The sequence below is a fragment of the Oreochromis aureus genome, linkage group 8 (genome assembly GCF_013358895.1).
Source record: "Oreochromis aureus strain Israel breed Guangdong linkage group 8, ZZ_aureus, whole genome shotgun sequence".
Classification (NCBI taxonomy): Eukaryota; Metazoa; Chordata; class Actinopteri; order Cichliformes; family Cichlidae; genus Oreochromis; species Oreochromis aureus.
Genome location: NC_052949.1, coordinates 22,225,276 through 22,252,218, shown reverse-complemented (window position 1 = coordinate 22,252,218; position 26,943 = coordinate 22,225,276). Strand labels below are relative to the sequence as shown.

Genomic DNA, 26,943 nt, shown 5'->3' with positions numbered 1-26,943 from the left:
TGTCTATATTTGGCCACTTTTCTGGGAATTATAAAAATAGACCATCAAACAATAAAGTTGCCAAGTTCAGGACTCAGGGATGACAGCGTTAACCACTATTTCACTCCTGTGCTTTTATTGGTGTAATCCTTTAAGCTTAAAAATGATGCGTTCATTTACCGCTTGTTATTCATTGCTCATTCAAGTCTTTCTCTGTTGTCAATTTCGCTGGCAGTGACATATACTGCTACCAATAATGACACGTCTTCTTCTTGCTTCAGGGGCACAAAGTATTACTCAGCACAAACGAGCAGGATAATCTATTACTGTAACATGTCTGGAGATGAGTCAGGGCCACGGTAGTGTAGGGAATACCACTGACAATACAGGATGCATTTGTCATCACAATCAGTTTTACTTTGTGCTGCTGGACATGCTGGACAGATAGGCTTTTCAAAAAGAACAAAACACGATCTGTCCGGTCATTTTTCAAATAAAAGGGAGCAAATGCAGACAAATAGCATCCCGTAGCTGTTTACACAGACATCTAGATGCATTTGTAGATTGTATCTGTCGTGAGTGGGCTGAATTCTGAATCTAGTGAAGGCAGAGTACCTGTCTAGCATAAACAAGCCGACAAACGCTCGCTGGAAACACTTGCGTGTCGGCCTCGAATGAATTCAGATTATGAAATAGCAATGTGACTGCCAAAGAACGTATGGTGATGAGGCAACTTTAGATCAGCTGCTGTAGCCGCTGACTCACTGAATTTGGTGGCATGCATTAAAGTGTATCCACTGTGATGTAAAATATAAAAAGCTGATATTAAACACGGCCAGCATCAGGAGAAGGTCAACTTAAAGTGAGCGGGAAGGAAACTGATTTTAGACAATGGGGTGGCTGCCCGAAGCCCTCTCAAAGGTAAATAAGGATTATTTTGAACTGGGAACTTAAACTGTGAGGATGTTCCCCAGTCCAAGAAGGAACGTGAAATAGAAGTTGACTGTATTAATTCCCCTTTAAGGCCTATAACTTTTGTAGAGCCTATGACATTACTGTACCTATGTGAGTGGCTCACATCATTGGTGGTGTTGTGCTAAAAATCGATGTTTGGCACAACACCACTAAGGATGTGAGCCACTGTTTTTATGTAATTTCTTTGTATAATACGTTTGCTTAAACTGGTAATTCTATAGGCTACATTTCCTCTTGTCCATTGTAATAGCTTCAGAATTCTACCTCCAGGAATTTGCTGAGATTTTTCAGTCCCTACATTGATGCTATGATTATTATTCCTTATACTAAGGTGACGATTGTTATTCTGTCACTGATAAATTCAAAAACAGTGGACAAAAAGTTGCTGGATATGCACAGAAGGCATTAACAATACTGAACAGATCAGTCACAGTAGTTGCGGACTGACCTGAAGTGTAGTTACATTTCTAGGGAGGTGCATGGCGTAAGATTTTAAAAGAGATTTGAGGTTACGGCGTAGCTATGGTGTAAATTTCCCACTAAATAAATCCCCAGTAAGCAGGGGAAAAAAAATATTTATGTATAAGCCGTTTATGTCTTACACCACATCCAGGGCTTGGGATGAATCACGATGACTCCACTAACAAGGCCCCAGCCTTAAGTTTTACTGCTAATCTACACACTGCTATAGTCGTAAGAGTTACCAACAGAAGAACATCATGCTTACTGCCTACCACAAACTGTAAAAATATTCTCCTTCATCTAAACCCCCCTCCACTAAAAAAAATACGAAACTTGGCAGTCACTCACCTACAGCCTTCAGAGAGGCATACTTGTTGAGATCCTTGTTCTGCTGTTGCTGCTGCTGCTGCTGTTGGTGGAGCTGTTGCTGTTGCTGCTGCTGCTCATAGACGTGAGACAGCTGGCCGAGGGCAGGGTAAGGGTGCTGCTGGCCCATGTTTGAAGCCGGTCCCACGTTGTTGTTAATCTGGCCACCCTCTGTGAACAGGGACACGAAACAGCACAAGGTTACAATAACATTTAAAGCTCCAGTACAGCACCAGAGGAGCCCTCGCTGGCCAAATGATTGGTGAAAGGGCAGCTTGACTGGAAAAACTCTCAATCACATTTTCCAGCATCTGCTTACATATCCTAATTTCTTTTTAAAATTATTATTAAAATACATGATTTCTTGACTGAGATATTTTTGTCCCTTGCTCTCAACTAATATACACAAATTTCTATCTTTTGGGATTTTACCAGTAAATTTCCATGACATGCTCTTACATTTATGTCACCATTACAACTGAAATATTCCTCCTGGAATAAAAAATGTCTTTATTAGTCCAGAGATTTTCTTTGCACATCTGATGAATTAGTCTAAATCTGCCAGTTAGACTGTGCTAGTTCTCTCAGAGGTCCTTTATGTAGCTGCACTCATCATGATTCAGAACTGTCTGTTTCAGAACTGCTTTAATATTGCAATGTCTTGACCAAGGGTGTCAAACATGAGGCTCAGGGCCCAGAATGGGCCCAGCACAGGTTCAAATCTGGCCCCCGGGAGAGATTTGGAAAATGTGAATGAGGGTCTAAGTTTGGGCTTTGAAATGCATTTTAATACGTTTCGCAGCTTTGCCTGATAAAGACCTCCCCCATCGCCATTCATGCTAGCTCAAAGTCTGTAATAGATAAACAATAAATGACAGAGAAGTTGCTGTTTTTCACTATCTGCTACACAAATGTCTCCTTTTTACAACGGGTCCAAAAGATAAAAAAAGAACAAAAAAAGGAGAGTGTTTGTGAATTTATCAAAATGTTCTGTTTTATAAAAACAAGACAGTCTGGGCAGTGAGCTACCAGAACTTTCTCTGTAAGTTTACACATTTATTTCTTACAGCTTAAGCCCAAAAAGTCATGCTGACACATTTCTTTCATTTACTACAGCACCATTTCTATATTTTGTAGAAAAACTGAGACATACTGTTAGAATTGTGCTCCTTTTTCATTTATTAAGTTATCTCAAGGATTATATGTGTATGTCTGTAACTGTAAAAGGCAGTTTCACTGGTCCAGCTGAATGAGTTTGACATCCCTGATCTAGACTATAGGATTGAAAGTTTTTCAGTGAGTGTAAAGTTACTTAAAGGAAATATATCAAGCATTTATTGGTGCCTTTAGACTTTTTTTTTATCATAAAAAAAGCTTTTTTCTATTTTCATATCATGTGACTATATTTCAAATGCCAACCCTCCAGAATCATTTGATCATGTGTATTCCAGCATATTCTCTAAATCAGCAGAGATTTACCAACTGGTGCTCACCAGGTGGTTGCTAACCAGTCTCTACGCTTCGTGACTGCAGCCTGAGTCACATCAGTAAGACATTCTTTTCTTTTTAGATTTCTGAGTGATTTTATTACATGTAAATGAGCTGAAATCACAGCACAACCGTTGTCCTTCGAAAGCAACAGGCACCAGTTTTAATGGGATGCTTTTGCAGCCAACAGAACAGCATTTTTTGTTCTTTGTTTATAACTGAGACATTTTAGAGTTAGAGTTAGCAGAAGTGGGTCTAGCTAAGGAATATTGACCGTGAAGCCGCATCTGGATTTAAACAAAGCAGTTGCTCAGTGTTAGAGTGTGCTAAACTAAGGATTAGGCAGGATTTATATCAGTTTGCTTTACTGCGTCATAGAAGGTGGACTGGACAAGTGACAAACTTTGACATGGGGTATTGGACTGAGCTCATTTTGCTATTTCATTACAAAAGAAAAGAAAGGGACAAAAAGGTGGGCAGATTAATACTGCCGTGTTTATAGTCTACACAGCAATCTTAGACAACCCTTTAAAGCTACATTATGAACAGTATATGTATTAACAGTACGTGCATAGTATATTTGTTCTTCTCAAGTTTTAAGTGAGCCTCACGAGCTAATGATGACCTACTTTAGTTCCTAAGAGACATAATTTATATAAAGACCAGACAACATCCCAAGGTCTGACATGCACATGCTCCAAAATCAGTGTCCTCCTCAGTCAAGCTGGTACAATTATTACCAGAATATTCAACGTGGGCATGGCTGTTCCTATTTTCAATACCACATTTTATGACTTAATTTTACTTATAGTTATAAAATTACTTCGGTTGTATCGAGCTGAGGCAGCACAGTCACCTTTATGGACCAGTCTGGACCCCCGGGGCCCGTCCATAAAGCAGAGGGTGAATGCAGATAAGTAATGGATTAAAAGATTCTGTAAATTTCCTAAAACATAGGAAGAAACTTTTAATGTACAATAAGAGGATTTCAAAGAGGTTCATGAAAGGACAAATCCTCAGTTAAGCTCAGTTTAAAAAAACAAATATAAAGAGATTATTTTAACAAATACAGGGATTAATCAGACCGTTTATAACTTGATGTTAAAGTGTAGTTTTGTAGTTTTGATTTATTTATATTGTTTTTTGTTTGTATTATATGTGTTTATATAGTTATGCATGTATATTATCTGATTGTATATCAATGAACATTGATTGTAAATTACTGAATAGTATTAAGGGGGATAGAATCAGATAAGCAAACTTCATCCTACTGCATGTAAACTGTGTGGGATACAGAGAAAGTCATTGCATGTCAATGTCTTTTAGGCTTTCTTTTGTTTACAGTTTATTTTTTATTTTAGTTATATTTACATGTTTAAAGTCATTCGCTCAATTGCATATTATTATTTTAAGTGTTTAAAATTTCAACCATTTATCCATTATTTTCAGCCAACTACATATCCCTTATTTTTAGTCAGCCAAATTAAACATTTATCCATTACCTTTAATTAGCTTCAATTTAACAATTTGTCTGGTTACTTTCAGTTAAGTATGACTCACTAATCTCTTCATAAATCCTGTGGCAACTTTTAGCACTTCATCTCGCTATTGCTATATTGCACAGAAGCATGTGACTGTATTTCCCTTATTTATTTATTTATTGTTTAATGCTTATGGTGTAGGAAGTAGCAGATGTCTTATATTAATTACAGTATTGCGGAATTGGCTAACTGTAATGTCTTCCTCTAATTAAATAAGTGATAATTAGATTTCAGAAGATGTGCAGTGGGTTGAGAAATGGGCAACTGCTCTACCAGAGCTGCACAGTCTGACTTTAAACTGCAGCCGAATGTTAAAACATAATGTGGGAATTGTTCTCTCGCTGCACTGAGCCTGACAGATAATTGCAAATTCCTGTTACTGAAGTCAAAGGTATACTTACTAAGTGAATACATTCTCTTAAAAGCCCCAATGCTGTCACTTGATAATTTGAGAAGGAAAGTAAACGTAAAAGACAAGAGAGCAAGAGTGAGGAATTAGAGAGTGGAAAAACTGAAATGCGGGAAATGGAGAGGATACGTGAGGAGAAAAGAGAGAAAACGTCTCAAACGATGCTGACAGAGATATGAGGGTGGTTTGTAAATATCGAAAGAAGCTAGATAAAAAAAGGAAATCATTAAGGTAAAAAATACAGGGCAAACAGACAAGGAAACGATGGATATTCCCAAGTCCTCCTCTCACTTTTCTTTTAGCACCTCTTAAAGGTGTTCATACAGATGGCAAACTGAGGTGGGGAAACTGTGAAGCTTCAGCCCGACAACATCGATTTCCTCCAGTCATTCTCTCCCTGTTTCATCTCGTCGTCGAGGTTTCGAGTCACGGGGCGAGCTCAAAGTCCTTAAAATCTGCACAGCTCAATTGTCAAGGCGAAGCAAGTTCTCTTCTTACTAATTAAACACTTAAGCCCTGGCGCTGGCTCAAACCGCACGCACTCTTAACAGACACTGTGACTGACAAGGTACGGCGAGAGTGGAGACAATTAAAAAGAGCATCAAAGTGAGAGCCAGTGTGAGGCCTTGTAGAAAAGACTGAGACACGAGATTCCTTGATGTGATGAAATGTCCCACGGTGTTGTGTGAAATGAAAAATGGACCAACATCCTAGTTTGGATAGATAACAGCGGCCTGGAAAATGCAAGGTTGAGTCATTTTCTGAGAAGTTTATTGGACTTGCCAAATACACAGATGACGATGATGCGCTTGTCGGTTAAATACTTTGGGATTTACTGTAAGGGTTTGGCAATGCGGGTTCACTTAAGGCGAGATGACTTTCACTGCAAAAAGTGAGGCTGTGGTGGGCGGGAGGGGTAAACTGTGAGGAAGAGAAGGAGAGAGACAACCATGACTAAGGAAGAAACAGCACCGAAGACACTGAGTTATGATCCCGAAGCGCTCTCTCTCTCTCTCAAGATAAAAGCTGGTATGCTGTTTTATTTTTCATGTGAGGCCAAAATGGCTGGCATGAGGTCACCAATTTTCTCATTTCATAATGGATTTTGTCTAGCTGAGGAGCACATTTGTAAAATTCAATACCTCATCAAAGCACAGGTGCACCTCCCCTCTGCCATGAGCTCAGTCACTACAACTCCATGAAACAGTCATGCAAATGACTAAATCACACGATTCTAAAATTGTGATTCTATGTAAATGCTTTGATTTACTTTAATTTTATTTATATGTGCTCCCATTTAACAACATCTGCCTCAAGTGGCTTTATATTGTAAGATGAAGACCTTAAAATATTACAGAGAGAACCCGAACCCTCAGACAATCCCCTATAAGCAAGCACCTGGCCACAGTGTGGAAGAAGAACTCCCTTTTAACAGGAACCGGAACAGGGAGGCGCAGCCATCTGCCACAACCGGCTGGAGGATGAGGAGAAAGAGAGCAGACATTCAGTAGTGGCTCTCTCTGAAGTGCTCAGTGCATCATGGAAAATGCCCTGGCATAACTTATGGCCCCAGTATATCTGCAGCATTGGTTGCTTCACATGCTGCCAGTAACGTCATCACACATGCACATCCATTCATGCTCGCTGTTAAGGCTCAGGTAGCTGCTGCAGTACTCTCCTGAACAATAGCTGTTGCACTGTTATAGGAAGTGAAGAAGTCAAAGCCGGAAATAAAGCTTTGACATCTTTTCAAAGTGTTGAAACATCTTCCTCTGTATAATCTGTGAATCTCTGAGCTTCTTTACTGTTATATCCTTAAAGTGGTGGTAAACTATTACTAGTGTCTTCATCTCAGCTCAAGCCAGGTGACAAAAATTGAGAGGCGCACAGCTGGCAGAAACACCGGTAGGCATGGTGAAGTCACTTTAATGTCACGGTACCATTCACAAAGCATCATGTGGTGGGTATAAAAAGCTTTAAGGGATGATTCATGATCACGTGATCCAGCCTTAACTACAAGCTTCATCAAAATGTAAATTTTAAGCTTGATCTTAAAAGTAAGAGTGGGTGTCTCTCTCTTCATACCTAACTGGGAGTTGGTTCCACAGCCTCCCGTTTTACTTTTGGAAATTCTAGCAACCACAAGTAACCTGGGAGTCTGAGAGGAAAGTGGGATAATACGAGCATTAATTAATCTCCCTATCGCCGTTTGTGGGGTTAATCCAAGGAAGGAACAGGTCTTATCGTGAGTTTGCATGACTGCACATATGATTGTTGTTACTTTCAATTGAACTGTGGCAGCAACAACAGCATCATTCACCATATTTTTTTTAATAATTTGGGAACTGACGCTTGCTGAAGTAATTATTAATACTTCCTATTCGCTGTGTACAAACTAAAGGAGTGACAGCAGGATTAACTTGACACTGAAGAGCTCTTTAAAACAGGATGATTCTCTAGCATTTCCACTGCCATCCCAGTCTAAAGTCTTTTATGAGAAATTAAACCTGTCTCCAAACCTGGCTCAGGAATGTAAACTTGCAACTGGATTTCATCATTATGACTGTTTACTTACAAGAAAATGTCTCCCTTTACAGGGAGCAACCTTGCCTCATTCAAGAAAATGAATAAATAAACATCTATCTATTATACAGTGCTGCTATGATAGATCCCATTATTATTCTCCCCTAGTTTACTGTGAACCAGCATGCATCACAATCAAACCCTCTCATCCTTATGATCTTAGTGAAAAAGAACACACACATGAACCTCAGAAACAAACAAGGCACCCAGGTGACATCACACTGTGAGCCCATTCACCAGGATGACTGACAGCTGTCACCGGGATGTCTGTCAGGATGATAAAAGGGGATGCAGTGGGAGTCCTGTGGTGTGGTCACAGTGCTTCACCAAGCTGATCCGAAGCAAACTGATTCTCAGAGGTCACGACAGACTTTTACTACCAGTGACAGCCAGTTTTCTTTCCTCCCCCCTGATGCTCAGAGATTTACCAAATGCTACAGCAACCAAAACATACAAAGAAATGAGAATAAATCAGATGCAGTTGGGAATCAATAGTGTAAATTAGGAAAAATCTTGCAGTATTTTTACTGAACCGACTCACAACTCTTTGGAAAATTCAGTGAGTCTTGAAAAAGATAGATATATGAAAAATTGATGTTAAAGTTCCCTCAAGCTGGAAGCACAAATAGAGGATTTTAGAGATTACGAAAAAGGCCAGGAGAAAAAGTATGTTTATCTAAGAGCAGAAAGATTAGAATGATGGTGGTGCCAGTGGAAGAAAACTATTTTATAACCATTTTACCAAGTGGGTAACCTGGTAAATAGCATGTGCATGTAGCAGACGTGGTCACAGTTGATTGCAAAATCTGCAGTTTGAGTGCAATTAGTATGAAATGCAGAGGACATGCTGAATAAACTGCAACCACAATCAATAACCTTTTAATGAGTTAATAGGCTGTTATTTGACCAATTTATACAGTGAAAATGGAAGATTCGAGAGGGCTTTTTATGCTTTAAATGGTTACATTTAAACTACATTTTACTTTTAAAAGAGAGAAAAAGTAGGTCTTTTTATTTGGACTAAAATAGCAGACTGTGATTTAGTCTCAAACCTGCCTTTTACTTTTACACTGGGAAATGAATTATTGTACAATTGGCAAGTCTTCCCACTGTCATGATGTAAATAAATAAATAACTAAAAACCCTCCGTGGTGTCTGAAGTAGCCAATTTGGATGCTAATGAAAGTATTTATTGTTGACTTTGGACATAATCCTGTATGGGGATGTAATCCTCTCCCGGAGCTTTTACTCTAGTAGCAATAACAGAAAACATATGCTTCCCTATTCATTTCACTGGTGTTCTGTTGTAGGTGGCTCACTATTGACCAAAAGAACACAGAAATGCCTTGCTGCTGCCATGTGCTACTACCCTGTGTGTGTGAGGAAAAGAAAAGGTTAGTGAAATATATCTTTTTGTAAAACGCTGTCTAAAAAATCATATGTGGAATGAAAGCATACAGTGGAGCCATGAATCACGTTAGGTATTTGCTGCTGTGCTTGTGACCTTTTTTAAATTTAATTTTTGAATATTTTATGCTTGTGTTTTCCTTTTTTATAAGCATAGATAAAGGCCTGCTTTCTGCCAGCGTATATGAAGATGAATTTAGTTACACTTTGGGGGTCTCAGTAGAAGAGATATTTAGCACTTTTTTGTTATTTAGCAATAATTAATCATATTTAATGGAAACAATGCTAAGACCAAGAGCCTTTCTTAGCCCTAAGCAAGTATTTTTTGAAACCTATATTCAAGCAGCAACCTTCAGCACCAAAGTGCCGCAAAAAAGCTAGCTTCAAGTGGCCTTGAGGTTAGTTTAATCTAAGGTAGCTGTTACAAAAATGGTTTCTATAGCAAATTTCTCCTTTTGTAACAACTTTACTCGCCCATTTGGATTTTTACTAATGCTTAAAGTTAGGTCTGTGTAAGTCACTAAACTCTCTACCATGTTTGCGGTGTTGGTGCTTGTTGAAGCATATTTAATAATAATAATACAATCTGTCATTTTGTTTGATTTGTGCTTCACGTTTGTAGAATAAATACAACTTAATAGTTATTAGTTATTATTTAATTTGGTCAACACAATTAGGATATATCTGTGTTATGCGGTGTATTATTATTTTATGTTTCCAACTTGCTAACTAAGCTTACTAGTGTTTACAGATGACCTAGCACCCTACCCTGTAGGCAAAAAACAAAAACAAAACCAAAAGAACCACAACAAACATGGCCCCACCCAGAAGGCTGGATGATGTCACTGTTGCTACATCCATCTTTCATGTACAGTCTTAATCTCACCTAAAAGCAAGTGAGAAATAAGTAAGCAGCATGTTAGACTAAAACTTATAAATAAATAAATAAAAAATAACTGTTCCTAGGAGACAGGTCAACACAAGCTTCCAGGATTAAAGTAAGGTAAGTCAATGCCTTCTCCACTCCACCGATCTCCTTTTCCCCCTTTTGAACTGAAAATACATGAATGTTTACACGGGTAAGAAACAAAAAAAATCCAATATGATCAGCTGGAGGACTTGGTGGGATTAGCGCAGAGGGCTGAAAAAGTTTGCTGCAAGCTGTGTTCAGTCGATGTTGTGCCAGTTTTGAGGGAAAGTGCAGAAATTCTTTTGAAAGAGCTGTTGATGCAGGAAGCCCACAACGCCGACTCATAATTGAATCCAACAGGTAGCCTGCATTGTTTCCAACGGCAGGTGTTCCATATCACAGCCAGTTGTTGTATAGGTCAGTTTTCACAACTCTCCTCAGACCTCTGCGAGTTTGACAAGATGGATGTCTGACTGTGCAAGATTACAGACCAATATAAAATATTTATTGCTTCCGGTCTGCTGTTTTTCTCTCCCAACAAACACTGTGGCTTCTTGCAAATCTACTGTAACAAGGTCTGTCTGTAAATTAGCTTAAGGTTGAATCATTCTTACGTCACATCAATCACTGACAGTCAGAAAGGGATTTTATTTACACGAAGGTGTCACAGAGGGCCCGCTTAAGCGCTTGCGGGGGGGGAGCTGTTGCGTTTGGTTTGAAATGTATGCCACCATTTGAGCTTTTCATTTTGGCATTAAAGAAGTCGACATTTACATGAATTTACACTGCAGGGCGAAGGCGCAGGGGCTGTCAGGATTACAGTGAGTGTGACTGCGCTGATGAGACAGCATGTGGATGATGATGATGAGCTTATGACCACCAGGTAACAGACAGTGCAGTCAGCAGTGCACGACGTGAGCGCGCACGGCGATTTCAAAGCTGCCTTCTCTCTCTCTTTCTCTCTCTCCCTCGCAGGAAGCCAGACATCCAGCATGGAGCTGTGAGGCAATCCTCCCGGGGCGCAAACGGTATCTGAGCTTTCCCAGACGAGAATGTATTCTTTTCTTCTACACACTGAAGGAGGGGAAATAAGAGCAGACACATCGGGCTGTGTCCCTTGATGTGTGCTGTACAGCTGTGCGTGCGCAGGGGAAAGGAAGGGTTTAAAAAAATGATAAAGACAGACACGGATATCAATAAAGAGCCAGAGCACATGTATGTAGGAGTGTTTCTATCTATCTCATGCTTGGCCTGGCTCCATCGCTACTGGCTGTACAGTGTAATTTCACCGCCTGTTTGATTCGGCGCTGAGAAAAAAAAAATGTAAGCAGCTGACTCATCTATTATTCCCTCTTTCTCCTCGCTCTGCAAGTGGATAAACCCTCTTCTTTGCTTCGGCTGGAGCCTCTGCTTCTCTGTCGTTACTCATCTTTCTCTCTCTCTATCTCTTGTCATGGCAACAACATTCTCTCGCGTAGTATTTGCTCTCCAGCACACGCCGAGTTCGCATTGTCCCGCAGTCACCCGCGCCCACATATCAACAGGCAGGCCGGCTGTACAGTACTGAAAAAAAAGAAAAGAAAAAAAGTCATTGTTATGCAACCTATGTTGTGCTGCCTGCTGCTCTGTCGGTCTGTCTGTTCATCTCTCTCTCTGCTGATTCTTCACGTGTCTTGTTTGCCTCCTTTGAGTTTGTTCTAGGTCACATGCTAGTAGCTTTGTAAGGCACAGTCACAATAAATAAATAAATAAAAAAGCACAGGTTTTATTGAAAGACATGCTCCGGTTTGGCAAACAGTCAATTTTATGATTCATGGCAGGATAAAGCACTTTGAATGTTGACAGAAAAAGTCTACGCTGACAATGAAAAACCTGTGTAAATAGAGCCTGAAAATGAAAGATGAGACATGTGCAGTTATCCAAAGCTGCTGCTGCCTGTATTGTTTTGTGAAATTGAGACCTAGTGCTGTGCCATGCTGCAAATTACCAAGTAAATACAAAGCCAGTATTGCTGATATCGATACTTATATAAGCTATAAAGGGCATTTATGTCGAGAGAGCAGCGTGTCATCATTTGTGAGGTGAATCATGATGAATTTGCAAATTCTAAACACATTTTATTTACCACAAAATCACTGTGATTTGTTACTTTCCACAATAATTAATATAAATTATAACTCCTTTTAGCTTTTCATGTATTTTGAAACTCAGTGTTTTGGAGACCTGAATGTAAATGTGCCTCTCTAAAGCACTTTAGGTCCACTTTTGTTTAAACATGCTAAAGGCTATAAATAAAAAAGATGTGACAGTCAACACTATTTTTCCAAATGCATGTTTGAAAAAAAATGATTCAACACAGTTAATTGGGTGACACACTGAACTTATCGCTCCAATCAGAACAGCACTGATCCGATGCCGGTATTGGTATCGATACTATGGATATTTGGATTGATCTAACATGTGACATAAGGATGATGTGAAAATTGTGCCATAAGCTTCCCTATAAACTGGAAAAAAAAGAAAAGTCTACTTTATCATTTGTTAGGAGTTCCTGCCTTGTCAGAGATCATCCACGCAGTGCATGCACACGCTTCCTCGCATTTAAGTGAGAGAGTGTGTGTGGGGTCCTCTGTGTTTCTCTGCATATGCATATTTAGTCACACTGAAAATGGTAAGCAGGTTATGTGTGAGACTGTGCGAGAGCTTCCGCTTTATTAGCCCTGCTGTCTGTTTACAGCGCATAAGAAGCTGCATCTGTCTTGACCTCATCCCTCCAGGCCCATATCTCTCGCCTGCAGCATGGAGGACAGCGAGGATCACAGAGCAAGCAGGGGCCTCTCTATACGACCGCTGAGCTCATGGGAATTTCACTGGAAGCCGGTTGTAAAATCCCCCCTTTTGAATGGCGGGCGGTAAGGTGAGGGCTTGAGCGAGGGAAGTTTTTACGCCCTGAGGTGAATGGGTCAGGCCCGCGTGATTGGAGGCCACGGGGGGAGGAAAACCATCAGATGCTCGCGATAATACCGCATAAACATTAAAGTTTGCTAGAAGAGACAGACAGCTAGAGAAGAACAGATGTCCGAGGCTCCATGGGTCTTGCTACCTGCTGGTGCTGTCAGCAGTGGGGAGGCGAGTTTGATGTGTAAGGGCCAGAAAGCTCACAGAAAGAAACTATTTTGACACTGATGCTCTGCACCTCTGCCAGAGCCAAGCAAACAGCACACAGTCTTTAGAGGTGCTTCAAAAGTCAAGGAGTAAGTAGTAAAAGCTACAGGTATTTCAGGGGTAATTATAGAGTTGGAAAGGTATACATAGAAAGACTGTAAACAGTTAGCTAAAAGTAATGCATAAGTGTATGAAAATAGATACACAGCTAAAAGCCTGCAAGGAGCTAAAAAATAAAGCCTGTGTGCACATTCTCTGAATGGTCATGCAGCTGTAAAAGCAATTAACCATAGCAAGCAACCATAGACTGACCTGCAGAGAAGAAATAAGCATGTTTAATGATAAGACTAATACAAAAAGGTTTTGCTTTCAATAGATAATTTTTCCCTACTGGTGCTGAACTTAAAGTGCTGTAAAGAGCTGGAATATTAAGGGCTGGGCAGTTTTGAGTGAAAGGTGGTAGTGCTGTGCAATACAGTAAATGCTGGTATCAATCTGATACCAAGAAAACAGAGGGCCATTATTACTGATACTTTTAACCTATAAATGGAGCTTCACTAAATTTTTCACTGTGTGGCAGTCATATCTGTCTAAGATGTCTGTGCATATTTTAGTGAGTAAAATTTAATTTATTAGTTACTTAGCACTAAAGACAGGTATTTATGTCTGTGAGACTGTTTCTCATGTAAATATACTTGGACAAAAGTACTGGGCCACCTACACATTACACCCTACAGGAGCTGGTCCGCCACAAAAACCCATGTCATGAAGCTCACGGCACACGGTTTTTGTGCTGATGTTAATGCCAGACAAGGACTGGAACTGTGCACTTGTTGAGCCAGCAGAGCGTAGGACACTTTTACACACTTATGCACATCAGTGCTTGCAATCCAGTGCTGCTTCCTGGCTGGTGGATGATCGGTACAATGAGTGGTTGTAGTTCCTAAATGCAACAATACCAATGCAGATGACCGTGCAATAAATATCATAAACATGAACCAATAGTAGTTTATTGCAATGTTAAATTGCTAAATATTTTAAAGATTCAGTTCAGCTTAAAGTCTTTTCAAATGAACACATCTGAAACTTGTCTGTTGCACTGACCAAGGGTTACTTGAGATTTCAAAACCTCCACTTTTCAGACTTCAGGACTGTGAAAACTCCTGTTGCAACATGATAAAAGAATGTTACAGTAGAAGCATGTCACTGCATCAGCAGTCATTCATTTGCCCAGAAACAGTGCCTTTAGGACTTGGGCGTGCATTGTCATGAATAATATATATCATGTAGCTTTGCCTGAAGGCTGCTGTACAAAATTCAGTGCACAGCACTCTGTCGAGCAGCGTGTCAGACCCCTCAGCCTTATATATGGCCTTGTTTTCCAAACATTGTTCATCTCATTATCATCACCATATGCTGCTAGCTTTGTCTTTACTCATTAGAGCACTCCTATTTAGGAAGAGATGGTGAGGGAGAGCTCAGGAAGGGGCAGAGAGAGGTGCCGTCATGAAATCCTTATGAGATCCAGAGAAATATGCAAGCCGACTCCAATTCCGAAGCTGAGCACATACCTCTGAGTAATTCCCGTGAGAACTGACCATTAAACAGATAAGAGTGTGATGCAGAGAAACACTATTATTAAAAAGTCTGTCATGGGAAATGGTGGAGGGAAATGATAGCACAGGGAATAGCTTATCTACCCTAATTGTTCCTCCCTGAGCCTTTGAAAGCACAATGACTTCCCCTGCACCCTTTTATGATTAGAGCTTTCCGTCATACCTCCCTTATTTTGGAGAGCTATCGATTTCTATTGTTCCTTTTCTCTCTGCCTCTCTTCTGTTGGTGGAACATTTGCAGTAAGATTCAACCACTGTCTGCCTATTGTATTGTCTTGTCAAAGCACAATGCATTGACTGCACTCTCACAGGACATTGTTACAGAAAGTCACTGAATCTATAGTAAGATGTCACTCTGATAGCTGCTTATCTCAGTCCACTTGAGTTGTGTTTTAAAGGTTATCTGTGCGGGAGCTAATCCCACACAGATTATCCAGCAATTCTAATAATGGCCATCGCTGTCCCGTGAGCAATTTCACTCCGCATTCAGGCAGATGTGGCCAGTCGTTTGTAACGGCATGTTACCGCCACAGACTTCACTGCATACTTAAAGAAATCGGACTCGCGACATCTACTTTGGATGGAAGTGAGCAAATGAAATGTAAAATAACACATCCAGATTAAAAAGATCAGCTTATCAGACGCTTAAAATCATAAAGCCTCTGCAACTGCTGGGTGCTGACAGATGTGTGGGAGAACTCCGGGTCGAAAACAAAAGGAAAAAAAATTGTTTAGAATATAAAGAAGCTGCAGAGTACTGCCTAATAACTGCAATTTCATATCAGCAAGAACTCAAACAGTACATTAGCTTTGTGTAGACAGTTACAGTTTAATAAGCTTTAATTAGTATGACAGGCAACCCTAGTGGGATCTTCTGGTGCGGTATTTCTCCCGAAACAACTGTTGGTCCTAATGTCGTGTTGCAGTCATTCAGTCATGCTCATGCATGCTTAAGTTTTAGTGGCACAATAATTGCTGACCCCTGTGTTTCCTGACCTGATCTCTGCTATGCCCCTCTCTCTCTCTGCTGGCTTACTTGTGTTCCTAGGGTATTTAAAAGTAGAATGGGAGGCAGAGCCTTCAGCTTTCTGTCCCTTTATTTGTGGAATCAGCTCCCAGTTTGGATTCATGATGCAGACACCCTCTCTACTTTCAAGATTAGGCTTAAAACTTTCTTTTTCTATAAAGCTTATAATCAGGGCAGGATCAAGTGACTCTGAACCCTCCCTTACTAACACTGCAACAGGCCTAGTCTGCTGGGTACTTCTCATGATGCAGTGAGTGTTTCTTCACACCATCATACACTATACACCACTTTGGATCTCTTGGTCTCTTCCACAGTTTGCCTTTTGCCCCGTCTCCCTCCCCTCACCCCCAATTGGTCATTGCAGATGGCTGCCACGCCCTGAGCCTGGTTGTGCAGGAGGTTTCTTCCTGTTAAAAGGGAGTTTTTCCTTTCCACTGTCGCCATGTGCTAGTTCACAGGGGATTGACTGAGTTTTGGCATTTTCTCTGTATTATTATAGCATCTTTACCTTACAGTATACAGCACCTTGAGGTGACTGTTGTTGTGATTTGGTGCTATATAAATAATATTGAATTGAATTGAATGTCAATAAATTCTGTGTGGTGAGGCATACAGACCTTGAGCTGTGAAATCAGAGGAGAAAAATATTGGTGTGGTGGATTCCAACAATCAATTTAGTGCTAACAGGTGAAACAAATTTAACCTTAAAACAGTCTGTCTTATTTTTTTCCCACATGGTTCCTCACCTGCTGAAAGGCTATCAAAGAAAAACATTTTTTACTTGTTTTTTGTTAGAGTTCAGGTTTTTGTCACATGAGCCTCGGGCAGTCATCTTCTGTGGCTCCAGGCTGGGTGTTCCTCCCTGTGACAGGCCTCATCAGTCACCAGGCCACAGACGGAGAGAGGGAGACAGGCTCTTGTTGTAAACAAAGGAATAAATACCTGCTCCACTAAAGCACATGATTGACAAAAGGCAGCCCTTATTCATCATGATGACGGAGCACCACTCAAGGAAATGGAGCATCCACAATGACATCTTTTGTTTTCTCGATGATTTTCCGTCTTTCACTGAAAGGTGCTCCATTTCTAAATCTTCCCTGATTCTTTCTGATGTTTTTGCCAAATAGAGGTCAGCCTTTAAAAACTTATTGTGTCCTTCGTGTTTGACTTCTTCTAACTTCTTTCTTTTCTTCCCCCCTGAGTCTCCTTTTTCAAGCACTCTGAGTCTTTCTTGCCTTCCTGATTGGCAGTGCCACCTTGACTTACTGGGGCCATACCGTTCACCCCCCTCATGCGGTGTTATGAGTCAGCAGTGGGGCTGCCGCTCTATCAACTGAGGGCAACATGCTGTTAGAGACAAAGCAAGACAGAGTCAGACAGATCGGGAGGGAGGCAATGGAAGATGGTGATGATAATGATGTGTGTCTCCATGGGGGGCTGACACTCCGACAACATGTCAGCAGTGCCGACCCAGAACCCACCGAGAGAGAGACAGACAGGACACTGCTTTCCAACAGTTGCTCGGAAGGATCTGTCAAGTAGCTGTGGTATTTATGTTGACAAAAGTAAATTAAAAGATATGTGATTAAACTGAAGGAATGTGATATTTAGCTGGGATTAGTTTTATAATTGTAGCAAAAGCCCAGTGTGCAGTATTGTACTGCGGAGCCTTTGGTTACAGCAGAATTAAAGGGCAGTTCATTGATTTTTACACATGAAGTTCAGTTCGCTCGTCATAAGGAGTAATATTCAGGCTTTGACTTTCCAAAGTTTGGAAAAAATAACCCTGATGGCATCAGGGTTCTCTTGAGACTAAAGGGCCAGATTACTAAGCAAGGCTAATAAGCATGAGGCGGCTGCAATCCATACACAGAAAGGCAATCAGGAATCAGTAGGGAAATCAATGGTGCTATAGGAAGAACAGATAATGTAACTGGTATCAGTAGCATCTTACAAGTACCTATGCATGCGCAGCTTGTTATTTGCAGTCTGACAATAACAATACAGTATAAGCATAGATTTTCAGGATATGTTTCTGAGGCAGCTGAAGGAGAATCCATTTTTTCTAATACTGGAGCAAAATCTCTAGTGTGACACTGAAGGACCGAGGTGGTTGCATGGGGCCTAGGAGGTGGGGGCAACCTTCAATGAATGAATCCAGGTAGCTGGGATTACAGGATGCATCTAAAGAAGAGCTGCTTTATTGCAAACACATCAACCACGTGACCCTGGAATGTATTTGTAACGGCTGTGCGTCGAAGAACAGAAAACATTTATTTACCAATAGATTCTGACTATTCAGCTGTTTACAAATTTACTGTTGCTGTGCAACCACACCATTTCAATTTAAAAGAGCGCCTGATTTTTTTTCTGCATGCTGTGTGATGCTTGTATATTTGTTAAAGTCAAAGGAAAGACTGACTCCTGAATGACGTTGGTATATATGATATTTTTCAATATGTTAGCTAACATGTATAATTAAAGAAAAGGAAAACTTTACATGAAAGTTGATTACTGTAGGGTGCAATAATCTGCCAGCCAAACTGAGACTTTTTAATAAGCCCCAAGCCTAACTGATCTCCTGCCTTTTGCCCCCATATCAGGGGGCATTGGGGCTTAAGAGGTTACGTTCTCTGGATTTTATATTTGTTTGTTTTTGGATGAATTCAGATTCAGGTTAGTTTATTTGTACCTGTAGGTAGATTTGAGCTTCAGTAACTGAGTCATCCATCCAAGTTCAAACTGCAAACCACTCACTGTTACTGATGGCACGGAAATACTTGCTCAGTAATAAGAAAATAATGACATCTTGTGGCTCATTTACACCTTCAACACTTCCCATGTTCACGGTGCACATGTAATAAAGTTGTGTCTGCGGTATTTCAGCATCTAGCTAGCCAGAAGAGAAGTGAGCGTAAACAAAGTGAGCAGGGTTTTTTGTTTTTTTAAGTAGCAGGTACTTTCAAATCCAACTTTTTAAATAGCTCAACAAATATGATCAGCCAAACAAACTCATTGTCACAGAATGTGTCTGCTAGCTAATGTAAAGTTGCTGTATTTCCCAGGAATAGAAAAAAAGATTGTCCGACACTCAGAGATGGACAAAAATGTAAGAAAGACAGGACAGGATAGGAAGAGGAGAGATTATTTTCAAAGGTAAGGACCGCTGTGTTTAAAACGAACATTAGATCTTTACAGGATGTGTTAGAGAATTATGTTTATGTGACACATCTAACAAAACTATCTAAAGTATGCTAATTTTGTGCTACGCCAAGTTTGCATGAAAAAATACTCGGCAGTCTGCAACAATTTTGTGTAGGCTAAACAGGTTCATTTTCAATACTATGACTAGTGTGCTGTGGTGTTCAACATGGTGTTCAAAGGTAGCAAACGTCAAGTTATATTTAAGGTCACAATGCTGATTAGATTTATTTACTGAATTCCACCTTTTATATTTGGGTCTTAAGGTTGGAAAAATCTTTTAGAGCTCACAAAACAAGCGATTTTGCAAAACAATTTGTGAAGAGAAAATACACACACACACACACACACATATATATATATATATATATATATATATATATATATATATATATATATATATATATATATACACACACAAGTAATATGAAATTTGAGAGAACATTAGCAATCAATAACTTTGTCAGTTTCTTCACTCATTTTGGAAATACTTTTTTTCATATAGTGTTGTTTATTTAACAATGAGGGAGCTATCTCTTAAAATTTTGAAAAGAACTTGATTCTGTGTGATTAATATAGTTTCACTGTCAACTTGTCTTTCATGCATTTTAAAATCTTTGAAAGTGCAGTGCAAAAGTCTTGAGCCACCCCTCAAGCTTGAAAGTCAACATTTGGTATGACCTACATTCCTAAACACATCTTTGACAAGATTTCTTGCCATTTTTAGGGAAAGTTCGTCAGTCTTGGGGAGGCCAATCCATGACTGACACTGCTTTCATTTTTTACACCTATCTTAAAAAGATAACACTTGTTGCCAATGATTTTCAGACCAGTTCTTGTGTAATTTGGCATACATCAGGCCTTTTCTTCTTGTTTCTCTTTGTTATGGATAGCTTCTTGACAGCTACCCTTTGACCTGAGACCATTTCTGATGAGCCTTTCATGAACAGCAGATGGATCAACTGCCAGATGCATCTCTCAGGCCCTGTGTCAGATCTTTGCTGGATTGATTTCCTTTTTCAGATACTGTTCGGCTGCTCTGGATTGTTTTTTAGGTCTGCCACTTCTTGTCCAGTTTCCTCCATTGTTGTAAAAACACTCTGCATACCCTGCTGAGATATGCCAAATCAGCTTGTTGTTGCAAAAATACTTTATGTCTATCAAATTGTGTTTTCTTTAGCAAAATAGGAAATAATTAATGTGGCTTTACAACAGGCTAGTAACAACATGCCTAAAATACAATTTAAAATAGGTTTTCTGGTACATTGTGTGTTATGTATGGACACAACGCAGGTTCATCCCTTGAGTTGTGTGCTTTTTTTTTTATGCTAAATTGATTCATAACTCAGTGTTAAGTGGTTTAACAAACCAAATATGGCTAGGTACAAGTACAAGACTGAAAATGAGTGAAAAAGCAGACAATGTCAAAGAAAACTTTGAATTCAGAAGGTTTGGAGAACTGCTGACCACTTTAAACAAATGACAAGAAAGTCTAGCTTCATGGAAACAAAATATATATATACATATATATACATATATAAGAAAGACTGGTGACTGACAGTACTGTGCTTGATTTATAATGAACAATACTTTAATGATAAGATTCATGAATTTCAATGTTCCTGGCTGGAATTTTACTGACGTGCCACAGCCGTATGAGTTACTCAAATGGTTAAGAGATGCTTTTGCAAGATTTTTAGTAAAGTGGCTACCAGAAACATTTCAACCCACAGTCTAGAAGGAAAACTCCTGCAAATACATATGCAGCTATAAAACAAATCTACGTCTTTCCACTACTAATATTTCACTACACATCTTGAGCCCCACACATAAGAAACCTGACCTTAAATTCTCTCTGAAACCTGAACAGTACAATCTGTGAAACTTTGAGAAAAGCTGACATTATGGAGGCAAGGAAGGTCTGACAAAAACACTGCTGTGCTGTGGTGAGATCTTTGGTTTTTACTAAGGTTTAATCACCCTTATTGTCAAATTAGACAGGAAAAAACATTGCTGGAATATATTCAAAACAGAAAGAAAAGCATCTAAAACACCCTGAATAAAGGCAGTAAGATCTGTGTTAAAGCTTTTGCCATCATGAAGGCCTTATTCTAGACATATTAATAGTTGTTAGCTCGGTAGCTGATTTGTGATACTTTCCTCACCTTAACACTTAATCCTGCAAACAGAAAGGAACCGAGGTTTTGCAAGCTGACAATGTTTAATTAAGTGTAACCTCTGAAATTTCAACCCCCCTCCTCCTCCTGCGGTCTCTGACCCAAAGTCTGTTCCACTGGCTCTGCTAAAGAGAAGCTTTATGTTTAAAAGCTTTAGTCTGCTGCACCTGGCCCTTGGGCTGAATCCCTGGCAGATTTAAGCATCAGAGCACAGCTGTGTGGGACTTTTCTTGGCCTGCGAAGACAAGGCAGAGGAGAGGGCAGCTTTCCTCTCACAGGGCAGATTTCCTGCAGCGAGCAGCAGTGGGATGAGAAAAGCATGACAGTAATTGTTTGACTCAAACAAAAAAAAGGACTGCACGCAGTCTAATCCATCTCAGAGTGCCATTAACAAGTGTTTCTTTGTTTTATTGCTTGACAAATAAAGTAAAGACATCCAGGACAAAAAATAACGCTTGAAAATCATAACCTACAGATATAATGTGTCTTTTGATCGCAGACTCAGAACTTTATGGCCTTCGAAGTTTCCAAAAAGCAACAGAATCCAGCTAATTTCTTGTCCTTGTAGCCTTTTCATGTTTTGCATGTGTTCTGCAAAAAAAAAAAGAAAAAAGCCACAAGACAACGTATGAATAATGGAGCGAATCACGGCGAGGGTGCATAATAGCCTTTCATCTCATGGCCCTTCCCGCACTAGCTAAAAACACAAATTTTTGCCGTCTGTTCTGCTCTCCGGGGGTAATGTGACGGGAGGCTCTTCCACTTCGCCGTGGCTGCGATATGTTCTGGTTTGTGCATGCACTTGGCTGCGTAGTCGAAGCGTAATTTCCTTAAAGTCACTGTGAATGGATGCTGCAGTGTTCATGTGGCATTAGTTTAGCGAAGGAATTAAAAAAGGGCTGCTGCAGGGCCAGATTGAGAGCCTCGGTGTTTATAGTGATCTCTTCTCTGTCGCTGCCTCTGTGTTGTGGCCATATGCCTGTCTGATATCAGCACATGGTAGGCAACACACTCTTACCCATGCGCCTGTTTATTTGTGTACCTGTTTATCTGTCTTCTCTTTCACTGCGAAGAGAGCCTCCTCCTCCTCCTCCTCTCACAGTCCTCTGCTCTCTCGGTCCATCTGTTGTCAGAAGCATCCTGAGTATTTATCTGCCCGTCTCTTCTTTTTTCTTTTTTGGTGTCTTTGCAGCTCAAACAGAGAGGGAACGAGTCAGCATGCTTTCCTCTACACTTGTATACTTACCAGGGCATCTGATACCTTTCTCCTCACAGTTATTAAAGATGTCACATTTAGGAAGTGAGGAATATTGTTTCAGGAAGCTTGAAGTGGTCCTGAGGGATCTCCCTGCTCTGAGGGAGGATATTAGCCCACAAGTGAGTCCCACATTTCACCGCAGGACCCGTCTCCTCATCCACAAAGATGCCCCGGTGACATTCTGCTATTGGCAACACAAACTAAAAACAGTGCTTATCGATGGCCTGCGCCGAAGAAGTCAAGCCAAGCACGACATCCACACTCCCTCAGAGAGCCAAGCGAAAACGGAGAGGCGAGAGAAAAAGTAGGTTAGTGAAGGAAGACCGGCTGCCTCGCTCCATTTGTAAGCAGGGGAACACAAGCATTGGCAGGGTGCAAAGTGTACTCTGCGTGTGTGTGTGTGTGTGTGTGTCATTGTGATTTATCAGCGTATAAATGTGCCTGTGTGTCACTGTGTCTTTGTGTAAGAACTGTACAAAGAAAAGCAGAAATAGCAGCGTATATTGATGCGTGCAGCTAGACGTAGTGTAAGAGTGCACATGCTACTGCACATCTGCTTCAGCGAATGGGCGCTCTTTTGTCACACGGGTGTTTGCACTTGCGAGTGTCCATTTATGCAACAGTTTAGAGCGGATTTTTCCGCGTGAATGCCTTCGCGCTTCCATGTGCCTTTATTTCGCGCACAAGGATCTGCTGAATGCCATGTGATGCCATTCATGCAAGGGTATGTGCAAGGCAATGATCCTGCAGAGTGGCAGTGTAACTGTCGGCTCGTCTCCACCGCTCTGTGCCTTGGCAACAGGGAGTGTGAGGGAACCGGTGCGAGCAGACAAAGACACTTCCATCTGCCTGACGAATGCTGCAGAGCAGGAAGGCGGGCAGGCAGGCAAGAGATGGATTCTGTGTAACAGCATGGGGGTTATAATTGGGTCATAAGGAAATCCCCATATGGGTGACCCACCCCTCCTCAAATGCAGCCCCCTATCCTGCTAGGCAATGCCTGAACTGCCAGAGGGCCTTCAAAACTAGCCCTGAGCCATATAAGGGACAATCACTTTCATGGGGAGATTGCACATTCCAACAAGTAACACACACGTACGGCTAAATTTATATTTCCATGAAGCACAGGCAGGCACGAGTAGCTTTCTTGCTGCTGGTTTATTTGAAGGCTTCTCTACAAATCCACTGCAAAAACTAAAAGCACAGCATTGACAAAATGTAGACTATGCTAACATGAAACAGCCTGCACAGCATTCAACATTCTATGGTAGTAAATTCATTGTTGGCTGCAAGCTACAAAAATAATATTATAGAATAGTCTTTGAGTTTGCAGAGGTTTTCATTAACAATTCAAATCCACTTAAAGTCTTTTGCAATCAGCTTAAATGTCTCAACTAATAGCACGTTAAAAGCATGTAAGACGCCTATGCATAGGGTGGCAGTTGTTGCTTAGCAGTCTGAATCAAATAAAATGCAGTCCAGCAAGATTTGCAAGTAACGTCTGACTTCCAATATAAATAATGCATGAATAACAAATACAGCTTAAAGTGGTAATAGGCATGTTTTTTGCTTTATCTCATCATTAGGAAGTACTATAGCTACAACTGTAGAATAAGGGCACCATCTATGTTCAGATCAGGACCTTTTTGCCTCACACTCTGCTTGGTGCTGGGTCCACTTTCCAGTGAAATAAATGGTCAGGACTGAGATACCAAACCCACACTGGACAGTGTTTTTATTTCTCTCAGTGGCTATTTGGATCTCCTGCAGGTGTGATATATCACGGAGGATAAGCTCATAACAGGTGTAACACTAAAATCAACAAATATAATCAGCTAGAGGAGGCAGAAAGCCTCTTCCACTGATGCGGGGAAGGTTCACAAAATTATATTTAGTTGCCATTATTTCTTTCAGATCAATAAGTAACAAACACCGTCTACTTACAGCTAGTCATGCTATAGTAAAGTCGCACTAAAGGTTTTCTGGTAAAAGACAACCGGTCCCCCAAACCACTACCATCTTACTTGGATTGACTGAAATAACTCTTAAAGAGAATGGTGAGGGTCTGAAAATAATTGATATACACTCAGACTTCCAACATGCTGCAATCAATCTGAGTTCGTCTTCGCTGATGAGTCCAACTGCGACGCATCTCTTTGCAATTCAGAACTCAACTGGCTGTGTTCTGATTGTATTCCTATGTAAAAGGATGCTTGCATAGCACCTATTACAGGTAAAGTGCCGTCCTGCAGCAACTAAATCACCATTTGTGGAGGAATTTCTGAATTTTCTGTCTTTTTCTGGCTGAATTGTAAGTATTATGTGTGAATTTCTGTGTATGTAGATGACAATAGATTTGCAGCAGTCGGCAACAGATTTGTGATTTTTGCCCGTTTATCACAACTGACAGCAAGTGGTTGCACACCTTTGAAACACACATTTCAGATCAACAAGAATGCAAGCTTGTTACGCATAGTCGCAATAATTGTGTCTCCAAACTGACTTCCAGTAGTTACACCATGTTGCTGGACATTTAAGTTCTTGATCAGTTATTTGCTGTAAGAATTCAGTCTAGTGAACGTTGGAAATGGCAAAATGCAACAGGCTTGCTGGTTCTTCCATCTTTGAAATAGTTTGGCTTTTTAAGTGCAACTGATTCGTTGATATACTGACATAAGAATGGTGTGAACAAGAATACTGCAGCTTGTAGTTCAGAGGATCAAAGGAGAACAGCAGTATGAATCCTGCAAAGCAACAGACAACTTCAACCAGACACTCACCATTCACTCGCACGCAGACTTAAAGTACCTGTATCCTGTATATGTCTGGCTGGCATAATCTTTCACTTTGTCTCTCACTTCTGTTATTTCCTATGCATTCAGACACACTACAGCACACACACACATACACACACACACATTCTCGTCTCCACCCACGGCCTCGTTCTCGTGTCTTTCCAAATGAACTAAATCTAAACTGGTTAATTATGAGATTCATCGCTGTTAGCACCTGTTAGGTAATTAATGCCAATCACTGCCTTCTGGGGAGGAAAATTATCCTCCATAAAAACATGGTTTAGCTAGCTTCACTCTGTCTTTCTCTCTCTCCCCTCTCTCTCTGGCTTCCATCTTCCTTTCTCTCTCCCCTGCTTATTACCTCCATCAACTTGTGTGCCCTGTGCCTGCTGTTACTAAATCATCCCAGAAAAATAAATAAGCGCCGCTATAAACAAATGTTGCCGCAGTGGCCACGCTCGTGGATAAAGCAGTCGAGGAATTCCATCAAACACAGATGGGTAGACAGTGTGGGAGTGTGGACGTGGTGATGGAGAAACCTGAGATGTTCATTGGCAAATGCAATCAGAAAAAGATAAATAATTCATGACAGAGCTGATGCTGAGATGGTAATGGTGGTAGCCAGACTGGTGGTTGGCAAAGCAGGCTGGTAGTCTCCGGACTGTATATTGATATTCAAACCAATAGTATTCTATAAAACTTTAAGACATGCTGCAAATTTAATCATAAGGCAACCACTTGGTATGAAAACCTTCACTCCTGGGTTGCTGCAGCTGTACAGCCAGAGCCAATGAAGGAGGCTTTAGTATGTCTTTGAGCTTCTTCTCAGAACTAATACATATGTGGCAGGCTGCAGATGTACACTGCGCAGCATGTTTGTTAAGATAATTACGACTGTCTTTGCAAACAGCCATTAATTTCAATCCAGTTTTATTTATATAGCGGCAAGTCATAATGTACACGGGCAGCTCTGATAGGCTGTCCCCTGCATTTTGCTTTGTTTCTTTATCTTATTTTTGTGGACTGCCTCACAACATATTTGTTTGTAAGGTTTATAACAACACTAAAATGTATACAGTGAAAGTAAAACTGTAAATTATAGCTGCAGCCAACTAGCTAATTGAGCTAATATTAGCTGAGCTGTTTGCCCTCTCTGGCTGATTTTCTTATAAATGACAGTCATAATTGATCTTTAATGGAAATTGTGGTACAAGACTGCAGTTTAAGCTAACAGGTGCCACGGCATGGTTCTTATATATATATAAACTATCACAGCTTATCATATACATGTAATGACAAAGGTGATATTTTTATTTTTATGTTACAAAAGATGAAGCTAGGATGAGTTATGGTTAGCTAGTTATGGTTAGATATGGCCGGTTTTAATTTCCCCAAATCTTATGAAATAAACATATAAACAATTTGATGGTTTTCCATTTGGTTATTTTTGATTACATTTTGAAGAGCTTTTTTAGACCGAAGTTATGTGGATGAAAGATTGAAGTCCTAAGTTATTAGCTAAACCCATCATGCTAGGTTAGCAAGCTACAGTCATAAACTGTAGGGGCAAACATATATGCTAAT

General features: G+C 40.4%; 1 protein-coding gene and 1 long non-coding RNA gene across 2 annotated transcripts in view; one reads left to right on the top strand and one right to left on the bottom strand.

Moving 5' to 3' along the window:
• shisa9a (shisa family member 9a) overlaps window positions 1–26,943 on the bottom strand; it is a 54,138-nt gene that overhangs the window by 8,694 nt on the left and 18,501 nt on the right. The window contains exon 3 of the mRNA XM_039615992.1: window positions 1,765–1,953. Within this exon, the coding sequence (XP_039471926.1) occupies window positions 1,765–1,953 (189 nt within the window). The remainder of the gene's footprint in view (window positions 1–1,764; window positions 1,954–26,943) is intronic.
• Window positions 10,092–11,613, top strand: LOC120441359. The gene is made up of 3 exons (XR_005614013.1): window positions 10,092–10,213; window positions 10,912–11,003; window positions 11,096–11,613. It is a non-coding gene; the product is annotated as an uncharacterized LOC120441359 (long non-coding RNA).